The following is a 25585-nucleotide window of genomic DNA, read 5'->3' as shown; positions in this document are numbered from 1 at the left end:
ATAACAAATGTAGACTACCCCTCCTACCTGGCTATAACAGAATGTAGACTACCCCCTCCTACTCCGATTATAACAGAATGTAGACTACCCTCCTACCTGACCACAGGGTTCCTGTATAACAGAATGTAGACTACCCCCCTCCTACCTGACTATAACAGAATGAGACGCCCTCCTACCTGACCACAGGGTTTACAGCTATAACAGAACAGACTACCTCCTACCTGACTATAACAGAATGTAGACCCCCTCCCTGCCTGACTATACAGAATGTAGACTACCCCCTCCTACCTGACTATAACAGAATGTAGACCCCTCCTCCTACCTGACTATAACAGAATGTAGACTACCCCTCCTACCTGACCACAGGGTTCCTGTATAACAGAATGCAGACCCCCCTCCTCCTACCTGACCACAGAGTACCTGTATAACAGAATGTAGACTACCCCCTCCTACCTGACCACAGGGTTCATGTTGAACAGAATGTAGACCTCCCCTTCTACCTGACTATAACAGAATGTAGACCCCTCCTCCTACCTGACTATAACAGAATGTAGACCCCCCTCCTACCTGACCACAGGGTTCCTGTATAACAGAATGTAGACCCCCCTCCTACCTGACCACAGGGTTCCTGTATAACAGAATGTAGACTACCCCTCCTACCTGACTATAACAGAATGTAGACTACCCCCTCCTACCTGACTATAACAGAATGTAGACTCCCTCTCCTACCTGACTATAACAGAATGTAGACTACCCCTCCTACCTGACTATAACAGAATGTAGACTACCCCCTCCTACCTGACTATAACAGAATGTAGACTCCCCTCCTACCTGACTATAACAGAATGTAGACTACCCCTCCTACCTGACTATAACAGAATGTAGACTACCCTCCTCCTACCTGACTATAACAGAATGTAGACAACCCACTCCTACCTGACCACAGGGTTCCTGCCTACCTGACTATAACAGAATGTAGACGCGAATGTAGACTACCCCCTCCTACCTGACCACAGGGTTCCTGTTGAAAAGAATGTAGACTACCCCCTCCTCCTACCTGACTATAACAGAATGTAGACTACCCCTCCTCCTACCTGACTATAACAGAATGTAGACTACCCCCTCCTACCTGACCACAGGGTTCCTGTATAACAGAATGTAGACTACCCCTCCTACCTGACCACAGGGTTCCTGTAAAGCAGAATGTAGACTACCCCCTCCTACCTGACCACAGGATTCCTGTATAACAGAATGTAGACTACCCCCTCCTACCTGACCATAGGGTTCCTGTTTAACAGAATGTAGACCCCCTCCTCCTACCTGACCACAGAGTTCCTGTATAACAGAATGTAGACTACCCCTCCTACCTGACTATAACAGAATGTAGACTCCCTCTCCTACCTGACTATAACAGAATGTAGACTACCCCTCCTACCTGACTATAACATAATGTAGACTACCCCTCCTCCTACCTGACTATAACAGAATGTAGACTACCCCCTCCTACCTGACCACAGGGTTCCTGTTGAACATAATGTAGACTACCCCTCCTACCTGACCACAGGGTTCCTGTATAACAGAATGTAGACTACCCCCTCCTACCTGACCACAGGGTTCCTGTATAACAGAATGTAGACTACCCCTCCTACCTGACTATAACAGAATGTAGACTACCCCTCCTACCTGACTATAACAGAATGTAGACTCCCCCTCCTACCTGACTATAACAGAATGTAGACTACCCCTCCTACCTGACTATAACAGAATGTAGACTACCCCTCCTACCTGACTATAACAGAATGTAGACTACCCCCTCCTACCTGACTATAACAGAATGTAGACTACCCCCTCCTACCTGACTATAACAGAATGTAGACTACCTCCTCCTACCTGACTATAACAGAATGTAGACTACCCCTCCTACCTGACTATAACAGAATGTAGACTCCCCCTCCTACCTGACCACAGGGTTCCTGTATAACAGAATGTAGACTACCCCCCTCTACCTGACTATAACAGAATGTAGACTACCCCTCCTACCTAACTATAACAGAATGTAGACTACCCCTCCTACCTGACTATAACAGAATGTAGACTACCCCTCCTACCTGACTATAACAGAATGTAGACTACCCCTCCTACCTGACCACAGGATTCCTGTATAACAGAATGTAGACTACCCCCTCCTACCTGACCATAGGGTTCCTGTTTAACAGAATGTAGACCCCCTCCTCCTACCTGACCACAGAGTTCCTGTATAACAGAATGTAGACTACCCCTCCTACCTGACTATAACAGAATGTAGACTCCCCTCTCCTACCTGACTATAACAGAATGTAGACTACCCCCTCCTACCTGACTATAACATAATGTAGACTACCCCTCCTCCTACCTGACTATAACAGAATGTAGACTACCCCCTCCTACCTGACCACAGGGTTCCTGTTGAACATAATGTAGACTACCCCCTCCTACCTGACCACAGGGTTCCTGTATAACAGAATGTAGACTACCCCTCCTACCTGACCACAGGGTTCCTGTATAACAGAATGTAGACTACCCCTCCTACCTGACTATAACAGAATGTAGACTACCCCTCCTACCTGACTATAACAGAATGTAGACTCCCCTCCTACCTGACTATAACAGAATGTAGACTACCCCTCCTACCTGACTATAACAGAATGTAGACTACCCCTCCTACCTGACTATAACAGAATGTAGACTACCTCCTCCTACCTGACTATAACAGAATGTAGACTACCCCCTCCTACCTGACTATAACAGAATGTAGACTACCTCCTCCTACCTGACTATAACAGAATGTAGACTACCCCTCCTACCTGACTATAACAGAATGTAGACTCCCCCTCCTACCTGACCACAGGGTTCCTGTATAACAGAATGTAGACTACCCCCCTCTACCTGACTATAACAGAATGTAGACTACCCCTCCTACCTAACTATAACAGAATGTAGACTACCCCTCCTACCTGACTATAACAGAATGTAGACTACCCCTCCTACCTGACTATAACAGAATGTAGACAACCCCTCCTACCTGACTATAACAGAATGTAGACCCCCCCCTACCTGACCACAGGGTTCCTGTGTAACAGAATGTAGACTACCCCCTCCTACCTGACTATAACAGAATGTAGACTACCCCCTCCTACCTGACCACAGGGTTCCTGTTGAACAGAATGTAGACTACCCCCTCCTACCTGACTATAACATAATGTAGACCCCCTCCTACCTGACTATAACAGAATGTAGACTCCCGTCCTACCTGACTATAACAGAATGTAGACTACCCCTCCTACCTGACCACAGGGTTCCTGTATAACAGAATGTAGACCCCCTCCCCTCCTACCTGACTATAACAGAATGTAGACTCCCCTCCTACCTGACTATAACAGAATGTAGACTACCCCTCCTACCTGACTATAACATAATGTAGACTCCCCTCCTACCTGACTATAACAGAATGTAGACTACCCCTCCTACCTGACTATAACAGAATGTAGACCTCCCCTCCTACCTGACTATAACAGAATGTAGACAACCCACTCCTACCTGACCACAGGGTTCCTGTATAACAGAATGTAGACTACCCCCTCCTACCTGACTATAACAGAATGTAGACTACCCCTCCTACCTGACTATAACAGAATGTAGACTCCCCCTCCTACCTGACTATAACAGAATGTAGACTACCCCCTCCTACCTGACCACAGGGTTCCTGTTGAACAGAATGTAGACTACCCCCTCCTACCTGACTATAACAGAATGTAGACTACCCCCTCCTACCTGACTATAACAGAATGTAGACTACCCCTCCTACCTGACTATAACAGAATGTAGACTCCCCCTCCTACCTGACTATAACAGAATGTAGACTACCCCTCCTACCTGACTATAACAGAATGTAGACTACCCCTCCTACCTGACTATAACAGAATGTAGACTACCCCTCCTACCTGACTATAACATAATGTAGACTCCCCCTCCTACCTGACCACAGGGTTCCTGTATAACAGAATGTAGACCCCCCCTCCTACCTGACTATAACAGAATGTAGACCCCCTCCTACCTGACTATAACAGAATGTAGACCCCCCTCCTCCTACCTGACCACAGGGTTCCCGTTGAACAGAATGTAGACTCCTGCTTCCTTGTTGTTATAGATCTGGTTGCTCCGGATGGAACCCCTCCCGTTGCCAAGGACCACGATGCCGGAACGCAAACCGCTGTGTATTCTGTTACACTGAGAGGGGAGAGAGAGAGAGAGAGAGAGAGAGAGAGAGAGAGAGAGAGAGAGAGAGAGCAGAGAGAGAGAGAGAGAGAGAGAGAGAGAGAGAGACAGAGCAGAGCAGAGAGAGAGAGAGAGAGAGAGTGGAGACAGAGATACAGAGAGAGAGACACGAGAGAGAGAGAGAGAGTGAGACATACACAGAGAGTGAGACATACACAGAGAGAGAGAGAGAGAGAGAGAGTGAGACATACACAGAGAGAGAGAGAGAGAGTGAGACATACACGAGAGAGACAGAGAGAGAGAGACAGAGAGAGACAGAGAGAGAGACAGAGAGCAGAGACAGAGACAGAGAGAGAGAGAGAGACAGAGAGAGAGAGAGAGAGAGAGAGAGAGAGAGAGAGAGAGAGAGAGAGAGAGAGAGAGAGAGAGAGAGAGAAGAGTTGAGAGTTGTTATTTGGTTGACATCACCATGTCCTGTAACTTCTACCAGATGAAAGACAGATATGATTTGACACCCATTTGACAAGTTGCTGTGTAGAGAGGAAAATGCCACAGTTCACTAGTGAGACGAACAGGACAGATGTGATGACATCAGAGATGAACAGGACAGATATGATGACACAGAGATGAACAGGACAGATGTGATGACATCAGAGATGAACAGGACAGATGTGATGACATCAGAGATTAACAGGACAGATTAGATGACATCAGAGATGAACAGGACAGATATGATGACATCAGAGATGAACAGGACAGATGTGATGACATCGAGATAACAGGACAGAATATGATGACATCAGGGATAACAGGACAGATGTGATGACATCGAGATGAACAGGACAGATGTGATGACATCAGAGATTAACAGGACAGATGTGATAACATCAGAGATTAACAGGACAGATATGATGACATCAGAGATGAACAGGACAGATGTGATGACATCAGAGATGAACAGGACAGATATGATGACATCAGAGATGAAGAGGACGAATATGATGACATCATGAACAGGACAGATATGATGACATCAGAGATTTGAACAGGACAGATATGATGACATCAGAGATGAACAGGACAGATATGATGACATCAGAGAATGAACAGGGACAGATATGATGACATCAGAGATGAACAGGGACAGATATGATGACATCAGAGATGAACAGGACAGATATGATGACATCAGAGATGAACAGGACAGATGTGATGACATCAGAGACGAACAGGGACAGATATGATGACACCAGAGATGAACAGGACGAATGTGATGACATCAGAGATGAACAGGACAGATATGATGACATCAGAGATTAACAGGACAGATGTGATGACATCAGATTAACAGGACAGATGTGATGACATCAGGATTAACAGGACAGATAAGATGACATCAGAGATGAACAGGACAGATATGATGACATCAGAGATGAACAGGACAGATATGATGACATCAGAGATGAACAGGACAGATGTGATGACATCAGAGATGAACAGGACAGATATGATGACATCAGAGATGAACAGGACAGATAATGACATCAGAGATGAACAGGACAGATATGATGACATCAGAGATTAACAGGACAGATGTGATGACATCAGAGATTAACAGGACAGATGTGATGACATCAGAGATTAACAGGACAGATATGATGACATCAGAGATGAACAGGACAGATATGATGACATCAGAGATGAACAGGACAGATATGATGACATCAGAGATGCAGGATGATGTGATGACATCAGAGATGAACAGGACAGATATGATGACATCAGAGATGAACCAGGACAGATATGATGACATCAGAGATTAACAGGACAGATATGATCATCAGAGATGTGAAATAGAATGAATAGAACTACCAGGATAATGTCCGCCCCCTTGCGGATGTCGAGCCGCCTCCCGTTGGAGTGGATGTGCTGTTGTCAGCGATCAGACCCTGAGACGACAGACGGAGGAACACGCCAGCGCCACGACACTCACACACCTCATTACGAACATCTGTCCTGGAACACACACACACACACACACACACACACACACACACACACACACACACACACACACACACACACACACACACACACACACACACGCAAAAATACACACACCAATGGGAATACATTGCAAGAGTGTGCAAAGCTGTCATCAAGGCAAAGGGTGGCTATTTGAAGAATCTCAAATATAAAATATATTTTGATTTGTTTAACACTTTTTTGGTTACAACATGATTCCATATGTGTTATTTCATAGTGTTGATATCTTCACTATTATCTACAATGTAAAACCCTGGAATGACTATGGGGTCTAAACCTTTTGGCATTAGTGTACATTACTATCTAAACACATTCAGTTAAGGAGGATATATACATCAACCGACCAACCCATCAACAACCAACCCATCAACCAACCAACCCATCAACCAACCAACCCATCAACCAACCAACCCATCAACCAACCAACCCATCAACCAACCAACCAACCACCAACTAAATTCAACCCATCAACCAACCAACCCATCAACCAACCAACCAACCCATCAACCAACCAACCAACCACACAACCAACCAAACCCAGATCAACCAACCAACCCATCAACCAACCAACCCATCAACCAACCAACCCATCAACCAACCAACCAACCCATCAACCAACCAACCAACCAATCCATCAACCAACCAACCCATCAACCAACCAACCCATCAACCAACCAACCCATCAACCAACCAACCCATCAACCAACCAACCAACCAACCAACCCATCAACCAACCAACCAACCCATCAACCAACCAACCCATCAACCAACCAACCCATCAACCAACCAACCCATCAACCCACCAACCCATCAACCAACCCATCAACCAACCCATCAACCAACCCATCAACCAACCAACCCATCAACCAACCCATCAACCAACCCATCAACCAACCAACCCATCAACCAACCAACCCATCAACCAACCCATCAACCAACCAATACATCAACCAACCAACCCATCAACCAACCAACCCATCAACCAACCAACCCATCAACCAACCAACCCATCAACCAACCAACCCATCAACAAACCAACCCATCAACCAACCCATCAACCAACCCATCAACCCACCAACCCATCAACCAACCCATCAACCAACCAACCCATCAACCAACCCATCAACCAACCAACCCATCAACCAACCCATCAACCAACCCATCAACCAACCCATCAACCAACCAACCCATCAACCAACCCATCAACCAACCCATCAACCAACCAACCCATCAACCAACCCATCAACCAACCAACCCATCAACAAACCAACCCATCAATCAACCAACCCATCAACAAACCAACCCATCAACCAACCAACCCATCAACCAACCAACCCATCAACCAACCAACCCATCAACCAACCCATCAACCAACCAACCCATCAACCAACCCATCAACCAACCCATCAACCAACCAACCCATCAACCAACCCATCAACCAACCAACCCAGCAACAAACCAACCCAGCAACCAACCAACCCATCAACCAACCAACCCACCAACCAACCAACCCATCAACCAACCAACCAACCAACCCACCAACCAACCAATCAACCAACCAACCCATCAACCAACCAACCCACCAACCAACCAACCCACCAACCAACCAACCCACCAACCAACCAACCCATCAACCAACCCAACAACCAACCAACCCATCAACCAACCAACCCATCAACCAACCAACCCATCAACCAACCAACCCATCAACCAACCCATCAACCAACCAACCCATCAACAAACCAACCCATCAACCAACCAACCCATCAACCAACCAACCCATCAACAAACCAACCCACCAACCAACCAACCCATCAACCAACCCATCAACCAACCCATCAACCAACCAACCCATCAACCAACCAACCCATCAACCAACCAACCCATCAACCAACCAACCCATCAACAAACCAACCCATCAACCAACCAACCCATCAACCAACCCATCAACAAACCAACCCATCAACCAACCAACCCATCAACCAACAAACCCATCAACCAACCCATCAACCAACCAACCCATCAACCAACCAACCCATCAACAAACCAACCCATCAACAAACCCATCAACCAACCAACCCATCAACCAACCCATCAACCAACCAACCCATCAACCAACCAACCCATCAACCAACCAACCCATCAACCAACAAACCCATCAACCAACCAACCCATCAACCAACCAACCCATCAACAAACCCATCAACCAACCCATCAACAAACCAACCCATCAACCAACCCATCAACCAACCCATCAACCAACCCATCAACCAACCCATCAACCAACCAACCAACCCATCAACCAACCAACCCATCAACCAACCAACCCATCAACCAACCCATCAACCAACCAACCCATCAACCAACCAACCCATCAACCAACCCATCAACCAACCAATACATCAACCAACCAACCCATCAACCAACCAACCCATCAACCAACCAACCCATCAACCAACCAACCCATCAACCAACCAACCCACCAACCCATCAACCAACCCATCAACCAACCCATCAACCCACCAACCCATCAACCAACCCATCAACCAACCCATCAACCAACCAACCCATCAACCAACCCATCAACCAACCAACCCATCAACCAACCCATCAACCAACCCATCAACCAACCCACCAACCAACCAACCCACCAACCAACCCATCAACCAACCAACCAACCAACCAACCCACCAACCAACCCATCAACCAACCAACCCATCAACAAACCAACCCATCAATCAACCAACCCATCAACAAACCAACCCATCAACCAACCAACCCATCAACCAACCAACCCATCAACCAACCAACCCATCAACCAACCCATCAACCAACCAACCCACCAACCAACCCATCAACCAACCCATCAACCAACCCATCAACCAACCAACCCATCAACCAACCCATCAACCAACCAACCCATCAACAAACCAACCCATCAACCAACCAACCCATCAACAAACCAACCCATCAACCAACCAACCCAACAACCAACCCATCAACCAACCCATCAACCAACCAACCCATCAACCAACCAACCCATCAACAAACCAACCCATCAACCAACCAACCCATCAACCAACCAACCCATCAACCAACCCATCAACCAACCAACCCATCAACCAACCAACCCATCAACCAACCAACCCATCAACCAACCAACCCATCAACCAACCCATCAACCAACCAACCCATCAACCAACCAACCCATCAACCAACCAACCCATCAACCAACCAACCCATCAACCAACCAACCCATCAACCAACCAACCCATCAACCAACCCATCAACCAACCAACCCATCAACCAACCAACCCATCAACCAACCAACCCATCAACCAACCAACCCATCAACCCATCAACAAACCAACCCATCAACCAACCAACCCATCAACCAACCCATCAACCAACCCATCAACAAACCAACCCATCAACCAACCAACCCATCAACCAACAAACCCATCAACCAACCCATCAACCAACCAACCAACCCATCAACCAACCAACCCATCAACAAACCAACCCATCAACAAACCCATCAACCAACCAACCCATCAACCAACCCATCAACCAACCAACCCATCAACCAACCAACCCATCAACCAACAAACCCATCAACCAACCAACCCATCAACCAACCAACCCATCAACCAACCCATCAACAAACCAACCCATCAACCAACCCATCAACCAACCCATCAACCAACCCATCAACCAACCAACCCATCAACCAACCAACCAACCCATCAACCAACCAACCCATCAACCAACCAACCCATCAACCAACCCATCAACCAACCAACCCATCAACCAACCCATCAACCAACCCATCAACCAACCCATCAACCAACCCACCCATCAACCAACCCACCCATCAACCAACCAACCCATCAACCAACCCATCAACCAACCAACCAACCCATCAACCAACCAACCAACCCATCAACCAACCAACCCATCAACCAACCAACCCATCAACCAACCAACCCATCAACCAACCAACCCATCAACAAACCAACCCATCAACCAACCAACCCATCAACCAACCAACCCATCAACCAACCAACCCATCAACCAACCCATCAACCAACCAACCCATCAACCAACCCATCAACCAACCCATCAACCAACCAACCCATCAACCAACCAACCCATCAACCAACCAACCAATCAACCAACCAACCCATCAACCAACCAACCCATCAACCAACCAACCCATCAACCAACCCACCAACCAACCAACCAACCAACCAACCAACCCACCAACCAACCAACCAACCAACCAACCCATCAACCCACCAACCCATCAACCAACCAACCCATCAACCAACCAACCCATCAACCCACCAACCCATCAACCAACCAACCCATCAACAAACCAACCCATCAACCAACCAACCCATCAACCAACCAACCCATCAACCAACCAACCCATCAACAAACCAACCCATCAACCAACCAACCCATCAACCAACCAACCCATCAACCAACCCACCAACCAACCCATCAACCAACCAACCCATCAACCAACCAACCCATCAACCAACCAACCCACCAATCAACCCATCAACCCACCAACCCATCAACAAACCAACCCATCAACCAACCAACCCATCAACAAACCAACCCATCAACCAACCAACCCATCAACCAACCAACCCATCAACAAACCAACCCATCAACAAACCAACCCATCAACCAACCAACCCATCAACAAACCCATCAACCAACCAACCCATCAACCAACCAACCCATCAACCAACCAACCCATCAACCAACCAACCCATCAACCCACCAACCCATCAACAAACCAACCCATCAACCAACCCATCAACCAACCAACCCATCAACCAACCAACCAACCCATCAACAAACCCACCAACCAACCAACCCATCAACCAACCCACCAACCAACCCATCAACCAACCCATCAACAAACCAACCCATCAACCAACCAACCCATCAACAAACCAACCCATCAATCAACCAACCCATCAACAAACCCATCCAACCAACCCATCAACAAACCCATCAATCAATCAACCAAATCCCATCAACCAACCAACCCATCAACCAACAAACCCAACCAACCAACCCATCAACAAAAACCAAACCAACCAACCAAATCAACCAAACTCCATCAACCAAAAACCAACCCATCAACAAACCATCAACAAACCAAATCAACAAACCAACCCATCAACCAATCCATCAACCAACCCATCAACAAAACCAACTCCATCAACAAACCAACCTATCAACAAACCAACCCATCAACCAACCAACCAACATCAACAACAACCAACCCAACCCATCAACAAACCAACCCATCAACAAAACCAAACCAAACCAACCCATCAATCAACAACCCATCAACAAACCCATCAACCAACCCATCAATCAACCAACCCATCAACCAACCCAACCAACCCATCAACAAACAAATCCCAACCCATCAACAAACCAACCCATCAACAAACCCATCAACCAACCCATCAACAAACCAACCCATCAACAAACAAATCAATCAACCATCAACCAACCAACCCATCCAAACCCATCAACAACCAACCCATCAACAAACCCATCAACCAACCAACCCATCAACCAACCAACCAAACTGCAACCAATCAATCAATCAATCAACCCATCAACAAAGTTCGCCAACCCATCAACAAACCCATCAACCAATCAACCAAATTCCATCAACAAACCCATCAACCTCAACAACCAACCACCAATCAATGAATCCATCAACCCATCAACCAATCAACCAACCCATCAATCAACCCATCAACCAATCAACCAACCCAATCAACCCATCAACCAATCAACCAACCCATCAATCAACCCATCAACCAATCAATCAATCAACCATCAACCAATCAACCAACCCATCATATCAGATCGGGCAGCCCATCTGGTTACCGTATGCTTCTGATGCAGCGCCACGGCATAGGTCAGCCCCGAACATGCTTCTTTCCAACCTGGCGTTTCCGTGGTTACACACGTGCACACCGCCCCTTGCCGTCCCGAAACAGGCAGCGCCTCAGCACGCACCCCTGCACCGTCTCGATCAACGCCTGGGCCCCGGGTCGCGTCGGAGCTCTCGGCTGCCTCCCTTACCAGGGGTCAAAGCGAGGGAAGCCGGGAGACGCCCCCTGGTTGGCCTGAGGAGATGAGAGAGCCAGACAGGAATGGGCCAGTCTGTAGTTTACACTGTTATTGCCTTGTCCTGAACCTTCCCTCTCCTTTTCCCTCCTCTTCCCTTCCTCGCCTCAGGAGCGCTGCCGCTCCAGCCGTCCTCAATCACAGTATCCTGACACACTCCTTCCTCCCCTTCCTTCCTTCCCTTCCTCCTCTCCTCCTGCTCTCCGTTTCCTTTGCTCCCAGTCCTCCAGGGTGATGGTAGCCCCAGGGGGCTGTGTGGCTCCTGAATGCCCGTCCAAGGTGTCCCTAGCTGGGCTACCGCTCCCAGGCGAGGTCCAGGATGTGGTGATTCAAGCCTAGAGAGGCTAAGTGTTTACAGGCTTCCAGTTCCGCCTCCATCACTGGAGCGCCATCAACCTGTCACGGACGCCAATCACTTCCTGAGAAATCACAGCTATCCAACAGGCTGAGGGCCACGCCCAGGAAGTGGGTGAGCTTCCTGTGAGAATGAACAGAAGCGGGCGTGGCAGGTTCCTGGCCCGGATCTGCAGCTGAGCTCGAAATTACAGTTGTCCAACTGGACATGACCTGACGACGTCTGGGTGGAGGGAGAGGGGAGAGGGCAGGAGGATGTAGAGGGCAGGAGGTGGAGGGCCGGAGGGAGTAGAGGGTAGGAGGTGGAGGGAGGGAGGGTGGGAGGAGGAGGGAGGGAGGAGGGCAGGGGAGGGGAGAGGGAGGAGGTAGAGGGTAGGAGGATGTAGAGGGTAGGAGGGAGAGGGGCAGGAGGATGTAGAGGGCAGGAGGTGGAGGGGGGAGGTAGAGGGTAGGAGGAGGGAGGGAGGAGGTAGAGGGTAGGAGGGGAGAGGGAGGATGTAGAGGGCAGGGAGGATGTAGAGGGCAGGAGGAGGAGGGAGGAGGTAGAGGGTAGGGAGGAGAAGGAGGGAGATAGAGGGCAGGAGGATGTAGAGGGCAGGAGGTGGAGGGCAGGAGGATGTAGAGGGCAGGAGGAGGAGGGAGGAGGTAGAGGGTAGGAGGGAGAGGGAGGAGATAGAGGGCAGGAGGATGTAGAGGGCAGGAGGTGGAGGGCAGGAGGGAGTAGAGGGTAGGAGGGAGAGGGTAGGAGGATGTAGAGGGCAGGAGGTGGAGGGCAGGAGGATGTAGAGGGTAGGAGTAGGAGGGCAGGAAGTGGAGGGCAGGAGGGAGTAGAGGGTAAGAGGAGGAGGGAGGATGTAGAGGGTAGGAGGTGGAGGGGAGGAGGGAGTAGAGGGTAGGAGAGAAAGGGAGGAGGTAGAGGGCAGGAGGGTGAAGGAGGAGGTAGAGGGCAGGAGGATGAAGGAGGAGGTAGAGGGAGGAGGTAGAGGGCAGGAGGAGGAAGGAGGAGGTAGAGGGCAGGAGGATGAAGGAGGAGGTAGAGGGAGGAGGTAGAGGGCAGGAGGAGGAAGGAGGAGGGAGAGGGCAGGAGGTAGGGGGTAGGGAGGAGGTAGAGGGCAGGAGGGGGAGGAGGGAGTAGAGGGTAGGAGGGAGAGGGTAGGAGGATGTAGAGGGCAGGAGGTGGAGGGCAGGAGGATGTAGAGGGTAGGGGTAGGAGGGCAGGAGGTGGAGGGCAGGAGGGAGTAGAGGGTAAGAGGAGGAGGGAGGATGTAGAGGGTAGGAGGTGGAGGGAGGAGGGAGTAGAGGGTAGGAGAGAAAGGGAGGAGGTAGAGGGCAGGAGGGTGAAGGAGGAGGTAGAGGGCAGGAGGATGAAGGAGGAGGTAGAGGGCAGGAGGATGAAGGAGGAGGTAGAGGGAGGAGGTAGAGGGCAGGAGGAGGAAGGAGGAGGTAGAGGGCAGGAGGATGAAGGAGGAGGTAGAGGGAGGAGGTAGAGGGCAGGAGGAGGAAGGAGGAGGGAGAGGGCAGGAGGTAGGGGGTAGGGAGGAGGTAGAGGGCAGGAGGGGGGGAGGAGGTAGAGGGCAGGAGGAGGTAGAGGGCAGGGAGGTGGTAGAGGGCAGGAGGAGGAGGGAGGAGGTAGAGGGTAGGAGTGGGAGGGAGGAGGTAGAGGGCAGGAGGAGGTAGAGGGCAGGAGGAGGAGGGAGGAGGTAGAAGGCAGGAGGAGGGAGAGGGACTGTCACATTCTGTTCTGTTGTAAAAAGGGTTTTCTAAATGTGATCTGATTGGATGTACCTTGTATAGGGAGAGGGAGGGTAGGGAGGGGGGAGATCTCAATGTGATCTGATTGGATGTGCCTTGTATAGGGAGAGGGAGGAGGTAGAGGGCAGGAGGAGGAGGGAGGAGGTAGAAGGCAGGAGGAGGGAGAGGGACTGTCACATATTCTGTTGTAAAAAGGGTTTTCTAAATGTGATCTGATTGGATGTACCTTGTATAGGGAGAGGGAGGGTAGGGAGGAGGGAGATCTAAATGTGATCTGATTGGACGTACCTTGTATTGGGAGAGGGAGGGTAGGGAGGAGGGAGATCTAAATGTGATCTGATTGGATGTACCTTGTATAGGGGGAGGGAGGGTAGGGAGGAGGGAGATCGAAATGTGATCTGATTGGATGTACCTTGTATAGGGAGAGGGAGGGTAGGGAGGAGGGAGATCGAAATGTGATCTGATTGGATGTACCTTGTATAGGGAGAGGGAGGGTAGGGAGGAGGGAGATCTAAATGTGATCTGATTGGATGTACCTTGTATACAATGTGATCTGATTGGATGTACCTTGTATACAACGGAGGAGAACCATGCAGGCATGAAGACCAGGTTGGACAGCCTGGCTGTGGGACACTGCTGCTCCAGACTGACCAGGAGAGCCACGTCCCCCAGCCTCCCTAACCCCACCACCTCCACAGGCACCTGGCAGGGTCAAAGGTCAATATTTTCATCTATCAAATTGCAGATCTTATTACAATACATGATACTAAAAGATATTAACAGACACTAATATATTAACAGATATTAACAGATAGTAACATATACTAACAGATATTAACAGATACTAACAGATATTAACAGACACTAACAGATACTAACAGATACTAACAGATATTAACAGATACTAACAGGCATTAAGGTACTAATATATTAACAGATACTAACAGATACTAACAGACATTAAGGTACTAATATATTAACAGATACTAACAGATACTAACAGACATTAACAGATATTAACAGATACTAACAGATATTAACAGATAGTAACAGATATTAACATATATTAACAGATATTAACAGATACTAACAGATATTAACAGATACTAAAAGGCATTAAGGTACTAATATATTAACAGATACTAACAGATATTAACAGATACTAACAGATATTAACAGATACTAACAGATATTAACAGATACTAACAGGCATTAAGGTACTAATATATTAACAGATACTAACAGACATTAAGGTACTAATATATTAACAGATACTAACAAATATGAACAGATATTAAGATACTAATATATTAACATATTAACAGATATTAACAGATACTAACAGATATTAAGATACTAATGTATTAACAGATATTAACAGATATTAACAGATACCAACAGATATTAACAGATATTAACAGATACTAACAGGTACTAACAGGCATTAACAGATACTAACATATACTAATGGGCATTAACAGATATTAACAGATACTAACAGATATTAACAGATACTAACAGATACTAACAGATACTAACAGATACTAACAGATATTAACAGATACTAACAGATATTAACAGATATTAACAGATACTAACAGATATTAACAGATACTAACAGATACTAACAGATATTAATGTACTAATATATTAACAGATACTAACAGGCATTAAGGTACTAATATATTAACAGATATTAACAGATACTAACAGATATTAACAGATACTAACAGATATTGATAGATACTAACAGATACTAACAGGCATTAACAGATACTAACAGGTACTAACAGATACTAACAGGCATTAACAGATACTAACAGATACTAACATGCATTAAGGTACTAATATATTAACAGATATTAACAGATACTAACAGATACTAACAGATATTAACAGATATTGACAGATATTAACAGATATTAACAGATACTAACAGGTATTAACAGATACTAACAGGCATTAACAGATACTAACAGGCATTAAGGTACTAATATATTAACAGATATTAACAGATACTAACAGATATTAACAGATACTAACAGGCATTAACAGATACTAACAGGTACTAACAGGCATTAACCGATACTAACAGGTACTAACAGATACTAACAGGCATTAACAGATACTAACAGATACTAACAGGCATTAACGTACTAATATATTAACAGATATTAACAGATACTAACAGATACTAACAGGCATTAAGGTACTAATATATTAACAGATATTAACAGATACTAACAGATATTAACAGATACTAACAGATATTGATAGATACTAACAGATACTAACAGGCATTAACAGATACTAACAGGTACTAACAGGTATTAACAGATACTAACAGGTACTAACAGGCATTAACATACTAATATATTAACAGATACTAACAGATATTAACAGGTACTAACAGGCATTAAGGTACTAATATATTAACAGATACTAACAGATATTAACAGATATTAACAGATACTAACAGATACTAACAGATATTGACAGATATTAACAGATATTAACAGATACTAACAGGTACTAACAGGCATTAACAGATACTAACAGATACTAACAGGTATTAACAGATACTAACAGGTATTAACAGATACTAACAGGTACTAACAGGTACTAACAGATACTAACAGATACTAACAGGTATTAACAGATACTAACAGGTACTAACAGGCATTAACAGATACTAACAGGTATCACCTTCAGCACCAACTCTGCCTGCTCCTCATACACCCCGGGGTGCAGTACCACCCGGTCGTACGACCCAGCGACCCCCAACGCCCCCCTCAGCGTCTCCAGCTCCAGCCCCGACCCCACCTGCCACACCCTCCTCTCCTTCCTCCGGCGGAACAGGTGAAGGCAGGCGGAGGGCTGGAGCTCAGGGTGGGCGTGGCGGGACCAGGTACGACTGGCGATGGCGTGCTGTCTCAGGGCTTCTCTCCAGGATGAGGGCTCCAGGTGGGGTCGGCTGGGGGGGGGGGGACAGACAGAGAGACACACGGGGGTTAGAGAATGTCAACGAGGACCTTTCGTAGTTCAGAGAACGTCCATCTCCACTTCAGTACCTGGGCCAGTTGGGGTGTCGAGGACACTCGGGCAGGCCCAGGCAGAGCTGTCTCCAACGGGTGTTATCCAGGGAGAGGATCAGCTCTCTCCAGGCCCTGCACACCAGGCTGCAACGGCCCAGCTCTGGGAGGGGGAGGTAGGCCAGGACCACACGCCACACCTCCACTGGGAGGTTGACACCTCTACCTCCGCTGCTGCTACTGCTTCCCCTGCTGCCCAGTGACATGGCTCTGATAGGGAGGCACCTGGGGACAGGAGACACACAGACAGACTGGGTTAGTTTAGACTAGACACACAGACAGACTGGGTTAGTTTAGACTAGACACACAGACTGGGTTAGTTTAGACTCGGCCTATAGACACACACACAGACAGACTGGGTTAGTTAGACTAGACACACAGACAGACAGACAGACAGACAGACTGGGTTAGTTAGACTAGACAGACAGACAGACAGACAGACAGACAGACAGACAGACAGACAGACAGACAGACAGACAGACAGACAGACAGACAGACAGACAGGGTCGTTGTGATGGTGACTTCCACTGCCTATATCATGTATGATGACTGTCTTGTATTGTACATAGTTTAAACTCTACAGACATAGGCTGTCAGCTCATTCTCCTGGGCCAATGACTGGCCCAGGAGAGGTTAGAATCTCCACCTGGCACAGCCAGAAGAGGACTGGCCACCCCTCATAGCCTGGTTCCTCTCTAGGTTTCTAATCTCCACCCGGCACAGCCAGAAGAGGACTGGCCACCCCTCATAGCCTGGTTCCTCTCTAGGTTTCTAATCTCCACCCGGCACAGCCAGAAGAGGACTGGCCACCCCTCATAGCCTGGTTCCTCTCTCGGTTTCTAATCTCCACCCGGCACAGCCAGAAGAGGACTGGCCACCCCTCATAGCCTGGTTCCTCTCTAGGTTTCTAATCTCCACCAGGCACAGCCAGAAGAGGACTGGCCACCCCTCATAGCCTGGTTCCTCTCTCGGTTTCTAATCTCCACCCGGCACAGCCAGAAGAGGACTGGCCACCCCCCATAGCCTGGTTCCTCTCTAGGTTTCTAATCTCCACCCGGCACAGCCAGAAGAGGACTGGCCACCCCTCATAGCCTGGTTCCTCTCTAGGTTTCTAATCTCCACCATGCACAGCCAGAAGAGGACTGGCCACCCCTCATAGCCTGGTTCCTCTCTAGGTTTCTTCCTAGGTTCTGGCCTTTCTATGGAGTTTTTCCGAGCCACTGTGCTTCTACACCTGCATTGCTTGCTGTTTGGGGGTTTTAGGCTGGGTTTCTGTACAGCACTTTGAGATATCAGCTGATGTAAGAAGGGCTTTATAAATACATTTGATTTGATTTTGATTTGATTGGGCCAGATTACATTGTGGAACAGGCCAGGTAACATCTAACTAAAGGCTAGAGTGAGGAAGATGTTACAGTGTCTTGTCTGTGACTGAGTCATCATCATCATCAAGGGAATTTGTACCAACTAGCAACACACATCGACGGGGTGGCAACTGGCAACAACATTGGATCGTCGAGGGCGCAACTTTGTTTCAACATCGGCAACGTTCTAAGAACGTTAGAACGTTAAAACGTAAAAAATGAATGCCATTTTTGTCGGAAAATAATAGCAACAATTTATCTACACATCTGCTTTTAGTGGACGTACCTGGTGAGATAAAGTTAGCTAGCGACCCGAATACTCACTAACGTTATTACGTCGGATTTACTACATTGTAGACTAGGCTATATTTGACATCTTACCCGTGTTAAAGTCCCTTGGATGAAGAATAACACATCCCAGCGTGGTGTTTAACTTGGTATAAGGTTGTAATAGCCATGCTTCTTGCGATATATCGGAACAACGCCTGGTTCGGGATCAAGAATAGAAACACTGACAGGAATCAGACATTTTCCCTCACTTTACGGCAAGGCAAGCCATGGAAACCAACCAGGGACGCCCTTACACTGGGCGGGAGGGAGCGAGGGTGGGCGAGATAAGAGAGAGAGATGAGAGAGAGAGAGAGAGGATAGAGAAGAGAAGAGAGAGAGAGAGAGAGAGAAGAGAAGAGAAGAGAGAGAGGAGAGAGAGAGAGAGAGAGAAAGGCCGCCGTAGGCAGACATGGCTCTCAAGAGAAGACAGGCTATGTGCTCACTGCCCACAAAATGAGGTGGAAACTGAGCTGCACTTCCTAACCTCCTGCCCAATGTATGACCATATTAGAGAGACATATTTCCCCCAGATCACACAGATCCACAAAGAATTCGAAAACATATCCAATTTTGAAAAACTCCCATACCTACTGGGTGAAATTCCACAGTGTGCCATCACAGCAGCAAGATTTGTGACCTGTTGCCACGAGAAAAGGGCAACCAGTGAAGAACAAACACCATTGTAAATACAACCCATATTTATGCTTATTTATTTTATCTTGTGTCCTTTAATTATTTGTACATTGTGTATATATGTATGTGTATATATATATATATAATATGACATTTGTAATGTCTTTACTGTTTTGAAACTGTTGTATGTGTAATGTTTACTGTTAATTTTTGTTGTTTTTCACTTTATATATTCACTTTGTATGTTGTCTACCTCACTTGCTTTGGCAATGTTAACACATGTTTCCCATGACAATACAGCCCTTGAATTGAATTGAAATTGAGAGAGAGGATAGAGAGGAGATACAAGAGGAGAGAGAAGAGGAGAGAGAGAGAGGAGGGACAAGAGGAGAGAACTGAGAGGGAAGGGGAGGGATGAGGAGAGAGAGGAAATAAGTTTTTGCTCAAGTGATACACGCAAAACACACACAAATACTCCTCACACACACTAGTGATGCGCATGTTGACTCATAACCTCAGTCCAAACCGCGGAGAAGGCGGGTCATTAAATATTGTTTGGTTGAAGGGCGGTGAGGCGAGCGGTCGGACGGGAGGCGAGCGGTCGGGCGGTAAATGAAGATCAAAGAATACCTTAAAAAATCCATAACTGTCTCATTCTTGTGCAATGTATATCGATCTATAGGCTACATTGATGTTTTTCTATTTCATTATGTTAGGGCTATTTGGCATTAGTGCGTAAGCCTTAACTAAAAGTGCCTAACTGTATGCGCGTCAAGCTAAGCCAAATGATTTTGGGACAGGTCAGAAAAGTATAAATCGATCCACGGAGGCGATCAATGACGATGCGAATTAAGCATGGGAGCAGAGAGGGGGGGAGGCTCCGCTCCGCTCCTCGTTAGCCCCCTTAAATAATGCTAATTTAACCAGTCTCTTATTTGTTTAAATGGAGTGGTAAATATGTTTTACAGTGATAAAATATTACAAGAAAAACTTCCAAATGAAACGAACACCCCTCCACATCTGTGTTATGGTTTAAACCATTTATTATGACGTGACAGCACTGTCCACTCAATAGTAAATTTCGGTCTCAGCTGAGCGCCTTTCAAAACGCATAGATGTTCCTTTCCACCACTTCCGCATTTTCGCCAGTTGTTTGTCATGCGCCCTTGATTAAAACAAAAAGAAGCCTTTATTCCAATTCATTCTATTTATTAAGTGTTTGATTTTGTCAGTCAGCTGTTTAGAGGCTCATTGGTTTGTTTTCCAGGGGCATTGTGGGTATTGGTGTTCACTGTACCATTCTATAGCCTGAAGTACCAGAGCATTTATTTAACTTTATTATCTTCTATCGATATTAGATTTTTTATTTCCCTGGATCAACTGATGATGGTCGACAATATCACTAGACAACTAGTCTACAGCTAGACACCAATATCACTAGACACCAATATCACTAGACACCAAAATCACTAGACACCAAAATCACTAAACACCAATATCACTAGACAACTAGTCCACAGCTAGACACCAATATCACTAGACACCAATATCACTAGACAACTAGACACCAACATCACTAGACACCAATATCACTAGACAACTAGACACCAATATCACTAGACAGCTAGACACCAATATCACTAGACACCAATATCACTAGACAACATAGACACCAATATCACTCACTAGACACCACACCAATATCACTAGACAACTAGACACCAATATCACTAGACAGCTAGACACCAATATCACTAGACACCAATATCACTAGACAACTAGACACCAATATCACTAGACAACTAGACACCAATATCACTAGACAGCCTAGACACCAACATCACTAGACACCAATATCACTAGACAACTAGCCTACAGCTAGACACCAATATCACTAGACAACTAGCCTACAACTAGACACCAATATCACTAGACAACTAGACACCAATATCACTAGACAACTAGCCTACAGCTAGACAACAATATCACTAGACAACTAGCCTACAGCTTGACCCCAATATCACTAGACAACTAGCCTACAGCTAGATACCAATATCACTAGACAACAGCTAGACACCAATATCACTAGACAACTAGCCTACAGCTAGACACCAATATCACTAGACAACTAGACTACAGCTTGACACCAATATCACTAGACACCAATATCACTAGACACCAAAATCAATAGACACCAATATTACTAGACACCAATATCACTAGACAACTAGCCTACAGCTAGACACCAATATCACTAGACACCAATATCACTAGACAACTAGTCTACAGCTAGACACCAATATCACTAGACAACAATAGCCCACAGGCCAGACACCAATATCACTAGACACCAATATCACTAGACAACTAGTCTACAGCTAGACACCAATATCACTAGACAACTAGCCACCAACATCAGACCCACTGGGCCAGACTAGACTCAATCACAGGACCACTGGGCCAGACTAGACTCAATCATAGGACCCACTGGGCCAGACTAGACTAGACTCCAGACTAGACTCCATAAGAATGGACCCACTGGGCCAGAAAGACCCACTGGGCCAGACTAGACTCAATCATAGAACCCACTGGGCCAGACTACAGACCCACTGGGCCAGACTAGACTCAATCATAGGACCCACTGGGCCAGACTAGACTCAGTCATAGGACCTACTGAAGATATGAGTCTTCAATAAAGACTTAAAGGTCGAGACCTAGTCTGTGTCTCTCACATGGGTAGGCAGACCGCTCCATAAGAATGGAGCTCTATAGAGAAAGCCCTATCTCCAGCTGTTTGCTTAGGAAATTCTAGGGTGACAAAAGTAAGGAGGCTTTCTGTGACCGTAGCGTACGTGTAGGTATGTGCAAAATCAGAGAGCCAAAATGCATTTTGTAGGTTAGAAATAAAACTGCCAATGACTTGCCTTAACAGGAAGCCAGTGAAAGGCTATAAACCTTCAACTCTTGTCAACAGGAAGCCAGTGATCGAGGTTTTGGTAGTTCTAGTCAAGATTCTAGCAGCCGTATTCAGCACTAACTGAAGTTTATTTAGTGCTTTATCCGGGTAGCCGGTAGTCTAATCTAGAAGTGACAAAAGCATGGATACATTTTTCTGTGTCATTTTCAGACAGAACTTTTCAGAATTTTTGCAATGTTACAAAGATGGACAAAGCTGCCCTTGACATATTCTCGATATGTTCTGGAGGAAAAGAGAGATCAGGGTCCAGAGTAAAATGAGGACAAACCATCCACACCAGACAAACTGATATCTTTCCGACAGATAAGACCTAAACCAGGCCAGAACTTGTCCTGTGTAGACCAATTTGGGTTTCCAATCTCTCCAAAAGAATGTGGTGATCGATGGTATCAAAAGCAGCACGAAGGTCTAGGAGCACGAGGACAGATGCAGAGCCTCGGTCTGACGCCATTAAACGATAATTTACCACCTTAACTAATATGGTGAGACATTCTGTTCTATTCCTTCTATGTTCTGGAGGGAATGTAAAGATATATTTTGAAGATTGATGAAAATGTTTAAATGCTTTTCAGTCTATCTTGAATCATTTGTGTTATTTGTTTTTCCAGATAAGTTGTCCTGACTGCACCCAGCTCACTGTACCCAGCTCACTGTACCCAGCTCACTGTACCCAGCTCACTGTACCCAGCTCACTGTAACCAGCTCACTGTACCCAGCTCACTGTACCCAGCTCACTGTAAAATCCAGCTCACTGTACCCAGCTCACTGTACCCAGCTCACTGTACCCAGCTCACTGTAACCAGCTCACTGTAACCAGCTCACTGTACCCAGCTCACTGTACCCAGCTCACTGTACCCAGCTCACTGTACCCAGCTCACTGTACCCAGCTCACTGTACCCAGCTCACTGTACCCAACTCACTGTACCCAGCTCACTGTACCCAGCTCACTGTACCCAACTCACTGTACCCAGCTCACTGTACCCAGCTCACTGTACCCAACTCACTGTACCCAGCTCACTGTACCCAACTCACTGTACCCAGCTCACTGTACCCAGCTCACTGTACCCAGCTCACTGTAACCAGCTCACTGTACCCAGCTCACTGTACCCAGCTCACTGTACCCAACTCACTGTACCCAGCTCACTGTACCCAGCTCACTGTACCCAACTCACTGTACCCAGCTCACTGTCACCCCAGCTCACTGTACCCAGCTCACTGTACCCAGCTCACTGTACCCAGCTCACTGTACCCAACTCACTGTACCCAGCTCACTGTACCCAGCTCACTGTAACCAGCTCACTGTAACCAGCTCACTGTACCCAACTCACTGTAACCAGCTCACTGTACCCAGCTCACTGTACCCAGCTCACTGTACCCAACTCACTGTACCCAACTCACTGTACCCAGCTCACTGTACCCAACTCACTGTACCCAGCTCACTGTACCCAGCTCACTGTACCCAGCTCACTGTACCCAGCTCACTGTAACCAGCTCACTGTAACCAGCTCACTGTACCCAGCTCACTGTACCCAGCTCACTGTAACCAGCTCACTGTACCCAACTCACTGTAACCAGCTCACTGTACCCAACTCACTGTACCCAGCTCACTGTAACCAGCTCACTGTACCCAGCTCACTGTACCCAGCTCACTGTAACCAACTCACTGTAACCAGCTCACTGTACCCAACTCACTGTAACCAGCTCACTGTACCCAACTCACTGTACCCAGCTCACTGTAACCAGCTCACTGTACCCAGCTCACTGTAACCAGCTCACTGTACCCAACTCACTGTACCCAGCTCACTGTAACCAACTCACTGTACCCAGCTCACTGTAACCAACTCACTGTAACCAACTCACTGTACCCAGCTCACTGTACCCAGCTCACTGTACCCAGCTCACTGTACCCAGCTCACTGTACCCAGCTCACTGTACCCAACTCACTGTACCCAGCTCACTGTACCCAGCTCACTGTACCCAACTCACTGTACCCAGCTCACTGTACCCAGCTCACTGTACCCAACTCACTGTACCCAGCTCACTGTCCCAGCTCACTGTACCCAGCTCACTGTACCCAACTCACTGTACCCAGCTCACTGTACCCAGCTCACTGTACCCAGCTCACTGTACCCAACTCACTGTACCCAGCTCACTGTACCCAGCTCACTGTACCCAGCTCACTGTACCCAACTCACTGTACCCAGCTCACTGTACCCAGCTCACTGTACCCAGCTCACTGTACCCAGCTCACTGTACCCAACTCACTGTAACCAGCTCACTGTACCCAGCTCACTGTACCCAGCTCACTGTAACCAACTCACTGTACCCAGCTCACTGTACCCAGCTCACTGTACCCAGCTCACTGTACCCAACTCACTGTACCCAGCTCACTGTAACCAGCTCACTGTCACCCAACTCACTGTACCCAGCTCACTGTACCCAGCTCACTGTACCCAGCTCACTGTACCCAGCTCACTGTACCCAGCTCACTGTACCCAACTCACTGTACCCAGCTCACTGTACCCAGCTCACTGTACCCAACTCACTGTAACCAGCTCACTGTAAACTCACTGTACCCAGCTCACTGTAACAGCTCACTGTACCCAACTGCT

At 47.1% G+C, this 25585-nt stretch overlaps 1 protein-coding gene across 1 annotated transcript in view; it reads right to left on the bottom strand.

Moving 5' to 3' along the window:
- The window catches only part of LOC127926145 (F-box only protein 10-like), a 25112-nt gene extending 5439 nt beyond the window's left edge, over positions 1–19673 (bottom strand). The window contains 8 exon segments of the mRNA XM_052511611.1: positions 4130–4266; positions 12229–12421; positions 12875–12943; positions 12945–13048; positions 15145–15279; positions 17284–17551; positions 17649–17894; positions 19415–19673. Of these exon segments, the coding sequence (XP_052367571.1) occupies positions 4130–4266; positions 12229–12421; positions 12875–12943; positions 12945–13048; positions 15145–15279; positions 17284–17551; positions 17649–17875 (1133 nt within the window). The 5' untranslated portion in view covers positions 17876–17894; positions 19415–19673.
- Between the last annotated feature and the right edge of the window lie 5912 nt (positions 19674–25585).

This window comes from Oncorhynchus keta, unplaced genomic scaffold (genome assembly GCF_023373465.1).
Source record: "Oncorhynchus keta strain PuntledgeMale-10-30-2019 unplaced genomic scaffold, Oket_V2 Un_contig_6966_pilon_pilon, whole genome shotgun sequence".
Lineage (NCBI taxonomy): Eukaryota > Metazoa > Chordata > Actinopteri > Salmoniformes > Salmonidae > Oncorhynchus > Oncorhynchus keta.
The sequence above is the reverse complement of the archived record's forward strand: the minus strand, read 5'-3'. Positions and strand labels throughout refer to the sequence as shown.